This window comes from Drosophila mojavensis, unplaced genomic scaffold, assembly GCF_018153725.1.
Source record: "Drosophila mojavensis isolate 15081-1352.22 unplaced genomic scaffold, ASM1815372v1 contig_136, whole genome shotgun sequence".
NCBI lineage: Eukaryota > Metazoa > Arthropoda > Insecta > Diptera > Drosophilidae > Drosophila > Drosophila mojavensis.
The window spans coordinates 9,350,048-9,363,489 of NW_025318667.1; the positions used below are offsets into that span (position 1 = coordinate 9,350,048).

The 13,442-nt window shown below is 40.0% G+C and overlaps 1 protein-coding gene across 1 annotated transcript; it reads left to right on the forward strand.

Moving 5' to 3' along the window:
- Window positions 1-8,281: 8,281 nt before the first annotated feature.
- LOC6585048 lies at window positions 8,282-13,381 on the forward strand. Its single transcript, XM_002010652.3, has 2 exons — window positions 8,282-8,848; window positions 10,232-13,381. Exons 1-2 carry the CDS (start codon window positions 8,495-8,497, stop codon window positions 12,581-12,583), a joined length of 2,706 nt encoding a protein of 901 aa, XP_002010688.1. The 5' UTR covers window positions 8,282-8,494; the 3' UTR covers window positions 12,584-13,381.
- The last annotated feature ends 61 nt before the right edge of the window (window positions 13,382-13,442 follow it).

Consider the following 13,442-nt stretch of genomic DNA (forward strand, 5'->3'; position numbering starts at 1 on the left):
CATATTGGCTTATTACAATGTTTAGTGAGCTCTAAATATGGCCGTTAGTTGGGGAAGCTTAAGAAACTTGGCGTACAAGTTGAGTAGAGCAGGTGTAGAAGAGGAGTATAGGTAGTGCGTAAGGAGGAGTATACGGATAGTACATGAAAAGTATAAGGAGAATACAGAAAGAGTAGAAGTTGAGTAGAGGTAATGTAGAAGCAGTGTAGAAGTAGAGTAGAGGCGGAATAGAAGTAGCGTAGAGGCAGAATTAAAGTAGGGTACAAGTAGTGTAGAAATGGAGTAGAGGTAGAAGTAAAGTAGAGGCAGAATTGAAGTAGAGTATAAGTAGAGTAGAGGTAGATGTAAAGTAGAGTATAAGCAAAATAGTAGAGTACAGTAAAAGAAGAGTAGAGGTAATGTAGAAACAGGGTAGAGGCCGAGTAGAGGCGGAATAGAAGTAGAGTAGAGACAGTATTAAAGTAGGGTACAAGTAGTGTAGAAATGGAGTAGAGGTAGAAGTAAAGTAGAGTATAAGCAAAGTAGTAGAGTAGAGTAAAAGAAGAGTAGAGGTGGTATAGAATTAGAGTAGAGGCAGAATTGAAGTAGAGTACCAGTAGTGTAGAAGTGGAGTGGAAATTGAGTATAAGTGGAGTAGAGGTAGAGGTAAATTAGAGTATATTTAAAGTAGTGGAGTAGAGGTTTAGGTAAAGTGTAATAGTATAAGCAAAGTAATAGAGTAGAGTATAAGTAGAGTAGATGTAGAGGCCGAGTAGAAGTAGAGTATAAGCAAAGTAGAAATTGAGTTGAGTTGAGGGCATAATAGAAGTAGAGTTCAAGTAAAGTAAAAGTAAAGTACGAATAGAGCAGAAGTAGAATATAAGCAAAGTAATGAAGAGTATAAGTAGAAAATAAGTACAGTAAAGAGGAATATAGGTCTAATATATGAAAAGTACGAACAGAGCCTTGAAATTATAAAACTTAGTCATCTAGGATCCCCTTTAAACAGAACATGACAGACTTTTAAACAGAACTTTCACTATTAGCAAAATCAATAGTCATATTTAAATTTGAACGAGTATCAAGCAGTCGGGCTGCATTCGATATTCATAGTCTCTGCTGTTCGTTGTCTTCATTTTCGTTGGGGAGAAAAGGCAGAGCATCGTTATGGCGTGCCTGAAAGTTGCTTTTCAATACATTCACTGCAAATAAACGCTTTTCACTTTTATATTAAATTCACTGGAATGTGCTTCAGCGTGTTGTTTTAATAAAATATATCCATATATGTATATATATACATATATGCATACGTAACAGATAGAGAATTTACAACCAACTCTGATCTGCGCATGAGGTGGAGCAATTCAAGTAAATTGAATGGGAAAAACTGTGTTAAAATTTATAAATAGAACAAAATTTGTTTTCAACAATTTTCGTGCGTAAAACGTGAAATAATTGGAATTCTGATTGAGCTTTATCTATGTCAGCTATATTAAAGGCAATAAAACAAATATCTCTAAGCTTAAAGTTAAATAATTTAAATATCTCTAAGCTTAAAGTGAAATAATTTAAGGCAATAGAGAATTGTTTTATTGAATATTTATTCTTAGATGTATTCATAAAATTATTCTCAATTTAGCTTTTTTAAGCTCGGGGCTCAAACGCCTACGAAGCGAAGGTGATGAAATCAAATAAATAATAAAACTCTGGCCCATAAATTTTGAAAGTTTAACCAAAGTTGGTTAAACTGAAACCGCAAAGGCTTTTAAATTAAATTAAACATAAATATACCCATACATACATAAATATATATACTCTGTATATACAACTAATAAATTGCGCGGCTAGCCATATAAATTGTTAAATAAATAAATCTAAAAGTTATCTAAGCGTGTCCAAATTCGATTTACAGCTGCAATGAGCGCGACTGCTCGAAATAAAAAACAACAGAAAAAAAATGAAATGGGAAAATAAATAAAAATGAAAAAAAAAACGGAAATGTAAGCGAAAAAATGTGAAAGAAAGAACAAAACGAATATTGGATGCGCTATTTCTGATGCACTGGCAAGTATACATATATAAGAAGGAGAGAGAGAGAGAGAGAGACGCAGAGATCGTTATGTATAAATTTCCAATGCAAAAGTCGCTTTTAGTTCAAAATGATATAATTATTCAATCTGCTGAGGATCATTTTTCCAAAGTTTGCTTGAGCTTTAAGTAAACAGTATATATAATTCACTGTTCTGTTCGACTCTTATCATACCCTTAACCGATTCACCTAGTTTCATATTGTATGCCATCTACACCAATAAAACGCAATTATTCAAAATTTTATCTTCAAAGCTCCTCAGGGTGCTGAGATCACAAAGGTTACTTAAGATATGGTTGCAAGTTATGTGCTAGCTTTATCAATACAAGCTAACCATACTACTGAAAACTAAGTACACATACGTCACGACTTAGTTCCAGTTGCCTGGTTTATACCGTCTCTTGTTATAGCTGCCCTTTGAGAAAGAGTATTCTCTGTTATTTAAACATTTAAATGTTCCAATTTTTATATAAAATACGAACGTAGCTTCATTCTATCTGCGCTTTAATTGTTTTTGTTTGTCATTTGCAGCTCTGTTATTTTTACCTTCTTTTTCGCCCCCTGCCATATAGAGTACATATATATTTTTACACATTTTTTGCCGCTTTTGCATTGAACATCGAAGATTTATATGCTGGGGTTTTTTTTTATGAATTATTTAAATAAACTGCGAACATCTAGCAAATATTCGCATTGTTTCTGTCGGATATTGAAAAATTGATGGATCCGACAGTTGCCATTCCAATTACAGCATGTTAATTTCTTAACTCGACAAATATTTCGGAATGAGAAATTTTGAATATAAAATCTGAAAAGACTTAAAGCGGCGGAATTTAGAAATTAAACACAGAATTTACAAAGGGATCGGTTTTTGATATATGTATGTGTGTATATGTAAAGCTTTTATGGACTAAATCAAGAACCATGCGATATTTACAAGTCTAAAGGATTTCAAAAGAAACATTAATATTTTAAGCCTCGGAATGAATTTTAAATTTATTAATTTTGTAAACAAATCAAAATCATATAGAATAGAAAATTTATAAAGTCGGCATAAAAAGAAAAACAAAAAAATTAAAATAATGAAAACAGAACATAAAATATCTATAAAATATCCGATCATTTAGATCTAATAGAAAAAATATTTTGAAAATAATTTACGAAACAGAATTTATAAATATTGAAAATGAAAATTGTAGCATACATCCAACCGCCATGATGTCCTCAGCAGCTGCGCTGCCTGCCTACTGAATAGGACATGAATCGTGCTGCTATGCAAAAGCCGATGGCTATTCAACACGATAGTGGTGAGCTTAACTGTGGTGAATTGGCTGCAATCGTTGAATGATTGCAGCGTGTGGTTTTTTTTGGTTGGTTGATGTCGGCTAGGGAGACGAAAGGAGTCAGTGAGAGAGAGAGAGAGAGAGAGAGAGAGTGAGAGAGCAAGAGAGAGACTAGTAGGCGCACGTAGCAAATGGCGGCTGTTATTGTTATTGTTGTTGTAGCTATGGTAAAGCTGCTGTTGTTGCTGCGGGCTGCTGTCTGGACGGTTGTTTGCTATTTGTTGTTGTTGTTGTTGCTGCTGCTTGTTTGCCGGTGATTGTTTGTCTATTTATATGCTCATTATGTTTTCGCGCTTGTTTTACCAAGCGCAATGTGCGACAACAGCAGCAGTAACAGCAACAACAACAACTATAAGAAAGCAAGTCCTTTGAATAATGTGCGGCCATATATTGTGGCAAGCAGCGCCATTGTAGTAGCGTGAGGGAAAGGGAACGAGAGAGGAGTTGGGGAGAGAGGATTGGTTCTTTTGTTGGCAGCTTCCTGGTTTGCTGTCCAAAAGATACAAAAGTGAAAAAAAACACACACAACACACATACACAACGAGGCGTCACAATTTGCCAAAAAAACTCTCCTTCTCTTCATTTTTTGGCAAAAGTTCAAGCCATTTTTTATACCCTGTAGAAAAAGAAACCAGAAAAAAGAACATGCAAAAAAAGTTTGAGATATGGACACATTAAGTTCCGCAAATGTTGGCAACTGTGGCAGGCAGCTCTTAACAGATCAGTTTCACATATACACGGGGTGCGCTATGTGCCCAACTTACCCATACTACGCAAGAGACCCAAGGAACTCAGTCCATATGGTAGCAAGAGCGTTCAAATTTGGCGTGTGCTTGGTTTGATCTGCATTGTATTGATATATGTATTAATATACAATATACTTTTAAATTTATATAAGAACTTTATAATTTTCACTTAAAAGTAAAAAAGTTGAACCTCTTCCTATCATATCAATGGATATCATAGTATGTTTACTATTGACTTTTGTTTAAAGGGTATTCAACACGTCATGCGGATTGTTTTCTTCAACTTCAACTTGTTTTTCTCCATTTCCATCAAATCGCTTGTCGATCCCATTAATTTAGTCCCCCTTTTCGCACTTTTTACCGTCGTCAATTGAACAAAGAGTAATTATACAGTTAGCCGTAAGTCACAAGAAAGAGGGTGTGGCAAATTACACTGATTTTCGTACGGAAAGCAAAACAAAAACATATGATTACAGAGTGAAGAGTTAGCAAATACAGAGGATATATAATGTACATATATTCTTCTTTCTATATATACATACAGAATTTTCAGTTGACCCCGCCCAACGCCCATACGTTCTCTTCCTGTTAGTGTGATATTTTGCTCTTCCATTTTTCCGCTGCGGTTTTACTTCATAAACAATTTGTTCATATGTGATATATGTCTGTATGTGTATGTGTGCACATATATTATATGATATACATATATAAACAAATCTTTTTTCCTGGCTTTCTCTTTTTTTTTTTTTTTTTTTTGTTGGTAATATTTCGCTTGCACTTCATCATTTTGTTGGCTTTTGTTTGCATTTTCCGTTTTATTTGCCGGAATTACAGTTTCTGATGGGGACACATGACGTCACATGGTAAACCTATTGGGTACAGTTAGATGAGGCAGTAGCACAGTCAGAAGGCAGAGGTAAGGGATTTTTTGGACACATGCTTTTACAAAGGATCAACTTTTTCTGGGGCTACGGCGGAAAGTCAACGTGTCTGCCAGTTGTATTTGCAAGTGTGCGTGATGTGTGTGTGTGTGTGTGTGTGCTGCTATTGTTAGTGTGTGTGTGAGTCTGTATGCGTGTGTTGGGCAAGGCCAGCTGCAGTGCCATGTTTCATGCTTTTAAACATGGCCAGCGGCTAATGTAAATGTGTGTGTGTACGTTTGCCACATGCGTTTTGTTTATTTACACATGCACACAGGCACATACACACAACAACAACACACACAGACATACACACACACTCACACAATCAGTTGACAGCGCGAAAGTTGCAGCCAAAGCTCCCTTGGGCCGTGTTTATCTTGCGCTTACACTGAATATTCCCTTAAACTTCGCTTCAGTTGCTACACTGAGAGAAATTCAAAATATAAAAACATATATACAGTAGAATCCCGATAATTCGAAATGGCAAGTGGATCAGTTTTTTTGCAATTTACACTGGAATTCAAATTATCTAGAGTTATTGAATTTCTTTCAAGGAAATAGAATTTTTTCGATTTATCGCGATCTTCGATTTAGCGGGGTACGAATGACCGAGACTCGACTGTGTCTAGTTTATCATAACAACAAACTTAGTAATGAAATTCTTAATGATCGAACAATAAAAATATTATCTAAAAAAATTTATATTTATTATCGTGATACTTCTATGATCATATGTATAATAATAATAATAATTTTTTTTTTTTAAATAAATTTTACAAATATTTGTAAAACGATTTTAAAGTTTCAGATATTGCGAACAAAGTCTCCAAACTGTTCTGTGAATGTTTTCTATTAATATTCATTAAATTTTTTAAATAATTTTTTCTCTCAGTGTACGTGCTTTAATAAATGAATTTACTCTGTCCAAAATAAACTCCAAACTATATTCTATACATACAGAAACCAATTAGATATATTTTCAATATATTGTATTTTACTCTGTAACAAAAATATATTATTTTAAAATAGTCCCGAACATTTCATTGGGCGCATCTTAAATACTATACAATTATATTCAAAGAGCATGCAGAGTTCGACTTGAATTGGCTCATTTCCTAGTCATTATTTTTCCATCGCTTTTTTTCCTCTTTTGTTGCCTTTGTTTTGCTCTGTTTCAGTTTTTCCGTACTGCTTGGCCCCCAAAGCATTTTATTGCCATTGCACGCGCGCACATTTTCCATTTTCATGCAATTTGTCTCGAGGTCTGGTTTTTGGAGCTCACTGGAACCGGTCTCCAGTGGCAAAATAATAATAATTATAATTATAGTGACACGACGAAGCCAATGCGAAATCATATAGCCCTTATTTGGGTCCCAGATGTATGGATATCTGGTTTTATTATTTGCAAATAAATTCTGAATTTCCGCATGGGGAAACTCGTATCACTTTTAAAGCGCACAACCTTCTCATGCCTCGCTGACTAGTAGCGATCGTGACGTCAAATTGCTATAACTGGGAGTGTTGCTGGTCGACCATAAACAGTTAGGGAGAGAGAAAGAGTGAGAGCGCTCAAGAATGTTACGTGTTTCGTTAAGTTTACACAAACACATAGGCACGACCATGCAGTTGGGTCTGGCAGGCCCGACGTGCATCGAACAAAAGGAGAGTGTGAGAGCATGAGAAGCAGACAAGAGCGCTCAAGAATCCGAAGTGTTTCGTTAAGTCTACCGGTTAATATCTATTACTCTCACACACAACCATATATCGAATGCATGTGTGCGTATGCGTGCGCGTGCTTATTATTATTTGAAGTATCCTCATTGTCAACAACCAGGGCATGACACAGTCCTTTTGCACGATGATTAAGCATTGTTTCAATTATGTTATTTTTTCTTATTTTTGATTTTTGCTATGCAAACAGGTTACTGGTTCTTTCTTAACGTTAATTAACATTCTTCTGTTAAAGATTGGTTTATAAATATGTATGTATATAACAACGCAATATACATACACATATGTATGTATGTATGTTGCTCAGTCAGTGCTTGCCAGCCCTGGCTCACACACCCCCATTCTCTCATTGCGATGACATTTCAGAATGGAACACACAAGAAGCTCAGCCAAGAGCTAACAAACAATTGGCCAGCAACAATGAGTTTAGTTAATATACATACATACAATATATGTATATGTATTTAAATGTAAATAAGTGCTCCGGTTCCCAAGGTGCACACATACACATAGACACCCACACATTTACACGCGTGTGAGCAATGCGCGCAGCCGCACAGTGGCTTCAATTGTTTGGACTCTGCCTCTCACTCAGCTGTTGCGTTGTCATGTTTACGTTTTTCTCGAATACCCTGTGCAGGTATTTGAGGCATGTGTGTGGCCGGGTATGCTGCACTAACAAATGTCTGCCTCAGCTATAATATGTGATGCTTAAATATTTTTGTATGCCTTCAAACTATAACTGGAAGCATTTAGCTACTTGAAGTAATATATATATACATATATCGGTAATATGATGTTTAGAGAAGCTAATATTAGGTGACGTATGTATATATATCAAATTTTCAATCTAGTTTAAGATACGTATGTACAGTATGTTATCAGTTGTTATTTATGCCTATGTTAATAGTTTTTTTATTTTAATTAATTGTTTTTATAAGACAACAATTTAAAAAACAAACTACAATTAAAAAATAAATAGTGAAACCTCACACCAATTTTATTTTTTAATTTTAAAGAACAAAATTATAATTTTTTTCCCATGTGAAAACACTTTTGTGTCAAACTGTATATTCATAGGGCATTTGGCAGTCGGGCCATGTGCATGCTTGCCCGCTTACATTTACCTGTTGCCCGCGCGCACTTACACACACACACACACACACACGTGCACACAAGCGGCACTTGCAAAGAGAAAACGCAAAGCAAAGCAGGCAACCAGCAAAGCGAACCAAAACCAAAAGCCAAGTTTGTTATTTTGTTTTAGATATGTATGTGTATGCGAGTGTGTGTGTGTATACATATATACGTGTGCATACATATTTTGTTGCCCCAGCAACAAAGAATGGCATGTACGACGCTGTCTACGTGTGGGTATGTGTATATCTATGTGTGTGTGTGAGTGTGTGTGTGTGTATGTGCGAGATGGCCCGCAACGGGTTTGTTGGCCCGAGTCTTTAGCTCTTTGGCTCTTTGGCTCTTTGGCTCTTTGGCTGTTGTCATTTTTCACATAGTCAGAGGCGAAGAAGCTGCGCAGTCGCAAACGCTAAGCAACAAGTGCGCCGAATCGCAAGCTGGCTTAAAAAGTGACAGTAAATTTAGTTGGCCAACAGCGATAATAACAACAACAATAAGAACTACATTGATAACAGCCATAACAATAGGAATTGGGGCCAGCAATCGATGACTCCATCAGTTGCTGTTGCAGCTGAGGAGCCGCGTCAGCGATGCGGCACTGTCTACACCTGGAACTGCGCCGGTGAGCTATACGGCATCGAGTGTGAACTGTGCGAGGAGCGTCCACTCTGTGCCCTGGACGAGTTCGCCGAGCACATGGAAATATGGCACTCCGATTGGCAGCAGGCGCCCGTGGACGAGCTCATGCTGGAGGTCTTGGCCGAGCAGTCAAGCGGCGGCGAGGAGGTCAACGAACTCAAACAGCAACTGGTCCAAGAGCTGAACGCACTGGACACCGCACAGCAGACGCAGCAGCAGCAGCAGCAACAGCTGATCGATCACAGCAAATTCGATGCGAATGTGAGTAGAGAGATTGCGAGTGATATTTGTTTACATATGTATGTACATATATGTAAAAGTGTGTGTGTATATATATGTATGCCATGAATCAGTTAACAAGCAAATTGAACCAACATAAAAAGTTCAAACTATAAGAAAACCCCATATACTCCATATATACATAATATATATAGAGTATTTATATATCTTAAATTGATATTATAAACATCTCCTAATTTTTACCTAGAAAAAATAAAAAGTTATCCACAAAAAAATAATAATAATAATAATAATATAAAAAAAAAAATAAAATACAAATTACATATTATTAAAAAATAGAATATTTCCATTAATATTTAAAAATTGTGGCTTAGTCATAGTCATGTATTTATTTATCATGACTCCTTCAAAGGATTCTAAAAAACTTTGCTTTTTTTACTTAGTATAATATCATACTGTCATAGCAAAGACCTCTTCTATATCCACACACATACATATAAAGGCATTCAGTACATATATACAAGATATACCTCTAAGCCTACAAATGCCAACATATACATAAAAAGATTTAAAGCTAGAAAAAATAAAAATAAATTAAATCTAGAATTTAACTTTCTACAAACTGAAAAACATAATCTAATCTAGAGAGCCTATTTCAAGTTTACATAACTTATTGAATGAACCCCAACAGAATTCAAAGAAATTTATATACTAAAAAACAAAAACCTAACTTAAGCAATCTATCTCCCAGAACATAAAAAACTGTAAAAAGAACCGCAAGGAATTATCGAGAATTTGTATCAGACTTCAATGAAATCTATTAACATTAATCCAAACCTGTTGGCCATAAAATAGACAAGCTGAAAAACACGATGAAAGTCAAGCTGAAAGTCAGCTGAAAGCCTAGCTGAAAGCCAAGCGGAAAGTCAAGCTGAAATTCAATTCAAGCTGATGAAAGTCAAGCTGAAATTCAAGCTAAATTCTATGAATTTTGCAGTGGAAGCCGCTAAAAAATATTTTAAAGGAAATAAAGTGATTCGACACTTATTTGACTTGGTTTAGCTTTAAGTTTGGCGGTTTTTAGTCAGCTTATGAGAAGAATTTTGTATTAATTCCTACTAAAATACCCATCCTAGTCCTATTCCACAGTTCACACGCGAATAAATGTAGAGCAAACTTTTCTCTAGTTATTTAGTTAGACATTTTCTTAAGCGTCGCATCTCAACCTCTCTCTCTCCCTCTCTCTCTCGCCTCTCCCTCTCTCTCTCTCTCTCTCTCTCTCTCTCTCTCTCTCTCTCTCTCTCTCTCTCTCTCTCTCTCTCTCTCTCTCTCTCTCTCTCTCTCTCTCTCTCTCTCTCTCTCTCAAAACCGTCTCTCACTCTCTCCCTCTGATCTTATCGACAGCCCGCCCTGCCCATAGGGGAGCCACCGAAGCTGACGAGTCAGCACGTGAAGAAACTGATCGAGCTTTATCAATCGCATCCCCGCCTCTGGGACCAGTCGCATCCCGAGTTTCGGGATGTGGATCGTGGCCGGGAGTCGTGGCATCAGATAACCGATGCATGGAGCGCGCATTGCGGCCGTAGCTTCAGCGTAACGGACGTACGCATACGGATCTCGACGCTGTGCCAGCGATTCCTCAAGCAGCGCGAGCGTCTGGCCGCCGAGGGCGAGCTGGAGGATTGCGCCAAGTTCGTGCACTACGATCAGTTGCGCTTCCTGTGCGAGCAGCAGTCGCTGCTCAATCGCCAGGAGCATATTGCGCATGAGAACCGCAAGCTGCTGGAGATCTACGAGCACTATCCCATCCTCTGGCACAATGCCCACAAGCGGCTGCGCTGCACGGAGACGGTGCGGAAGCGACACGAGGCACACCGTGGACTGCAGCTGGCACTGCGAATGTGCGGAGTGAAGCTGTCCGGGATAGCCATGCAGCGACGTCTGCTGTCGCTGCGGAAGCGCTACCGGCTGGAGAAGATCAGGTATCTGCACAGCATCGTGGAGGGCAAGCAGGCGGAGTTCGTATCCAGCTTTGAGCACTATGCGGAAATGGAGTTCCTGCACAAGCACATCGATCCGTATGTGTGTGCGGCCTGTGGCAAAATCTTTGAGAATCTGGTGAGCCATCAGGCCCATGTCCAGGGCAACTGTGAGGAGCAGCCGCTGAAGGAGACGCTGCCGGCAATGGAACAGGAGTGCCAGCAGCAGCCGGAGAAGGGCAAAGAGCCAGAGCAATTGGAATTAGTGGAGCAAGTGCAGCCAGTGGATCAGCCGCTGGAGGAGCTGAGCATGCCTAGCCTGGCTGCTGCGGTGCTCCAGCCCGACTATCCTCGCGAGGAGCTGACAGAGACCTCCTCCGAAGAGAGCCCCAACTCGACGTCGCTGCAGCTGCGCATGCGGCTCAGCGTGGAGCTGACGCACAAGCTCATCGAACTCTATCGCCAGCATCCCAATCTCTGGAATCCCAATCATCTGGACTATCATACAAGGAAGCTGCGCCGCCAGGCCTGGCACAGCATTGCGGCTCAATTGAATGCAGTTAGCGGAGGATCTGCAGCTGGAGCTGTAGCCGGAGCTGCATCTGGAAGACGCTTCAGTTGGCAAATGCTGCATCGCAAGCTCACGGACTATATCAAGTACTATAGGCGGGAGCGTCAGCGCGAGGCTCTGGCTGTGGAGGGCGAGGGCGCGGGCACACGCTGGGGCTTCTACGAAGCATTCAGCTTCCTGGACGATGTGGTACCCATCAATCGTGTGCTCCAGAAATCGCTGCAGCAGCGCGACAGCAACCTGAAGATCATCCAGGTCTACCAGAGCTACGAGCAGCTGTGGTGCACCACCCACCCGGACTATACGAAGCGCAAGCAACGACTGCGGCATCTGGAATCGCTGTGCACGCGTCTCCAGGAGGAATGCAATCTGCAGATCACCGTGGAACGTTTGAAGAGTCGCCTCATCGAGTTCCGCTGCCAGTACAGGCAGTGCAAGGAGGCGCGGCAGGAGGCACTGAAGCGCGGCGAATCGTGGCTGCCCAGCTACGAGTACTACGCCCCACTCCAGTTCCTGGAGCTGCACGTCTCACCCTTCGGCTGCGACCAGTGCTCGGCGAGCTTTAAGCGGCGCAGCGATTACCTGCGCCATCAGCACAATGTCCATGCGGAGCAACTGCAGCCGGAGCAGCTGCGTCAGCGACGTCGCACCAAGTGCTCTGGCGGCTCAGCTGTCGCCAATCCGCTGGAGCACATCTGCCACATCTGCGCCATGAAGTTCTCGCTGCGCAGCAGCCTCCAGGCTCACCTGCGACGGCATCTGGGCCAGCGCACGCACTGCTGCAGCGAGTGCCCCAAGAAGTTCTTCAACTCGACCTCGCTGCGCGTGCATCAGCGCAGCCACACCAAGGAGCTGCCCTACGTGTGCGAGCACTGTGCCCGGGGATTCGTGAACGCCAGCAAATTGAATCAGCATGTCAAGCGGCACACGGAGAAGCGGGACTATCCCTGCAATCGCTGCGACAAGGCCTTCTATACGGCCCACGAGCGGGATCGGCATCTGCGCGCCCATCTGAACATCCGGGACAAGGTCTGTCCCTACTGTGGGCGTGCCTTTGTCGTGGGCAGCGCCTACTACGCCCACCTCAATCTGCATCGCGGCGAGAAGCGCTACAGCTGCACCGGCTGCGGGCAGAGATTCGCCCAGTACGCTGGACTCTACAAGCATCGGAAGCGCTGTAAACCCGGCGAAGAGGAGGCAAAATGAATCATTCATTCATGCAGCTGATGAAAAGTGAATCATTGAATACTCATTCACGCCCATTTGGAGTCACACTCATTTATTCGTTTAGTATGTAAACATCGCCAGCACTCTAAATATGAGATGATGAGAAATGAATCATTGAGTACTCATTCATTCATTCATATTTACACCCACTCAAACGATCAGCATGTGCGCCAGCCAAACGTTGAGAGTGAATCATCGAATGCGAATTATTCATTCAGATACGCATTCATATTCAATCAGCTAAGATGATTAACGGTGAATCATTCACATTTACTCATACTCATTCACTCACTCTGGGCATATCCAGAAGTCAATAAATTACTAGCTCACATTTATACTCATACTCATTCCATTCATATAGTTGTAGCTAGCAAATTGTTGATTACCTATTGTTTTTAGTTGTAGTACCTGTAAATTACCCATTCAGTTATTTGTGCCCATTTGATTCCTTTTGCATGCTGAAACACTCACTCATAGATTCACTTGACTTGCTCATGAATATACCAATTCCATGCAAATCTTATTTCGTTATAGTTATAGTTTTTGTTGCTTAAGCTATTGTGTTTTATTTGTAGTACCTATTCCAAATACTCATTTGATTCATTAGAAAACATAAAATATATCCCTCATAATACACGTTTCATTTCTCTTAATTTGGAAAAGTCTTCAAAGTTCATATTTTTTGTCTCTTTCACGCGTGCAACGTTTACAAATGCAACACAAAGCAGAAAAGAAAAGTAATATATGAAGACGAGCTTCTGTTTGTGTATATACATGGAGCCTGTATTCTCAACCTTAAACGTTTCATTGGCAGCTATATAAACCGACAACGTATTTA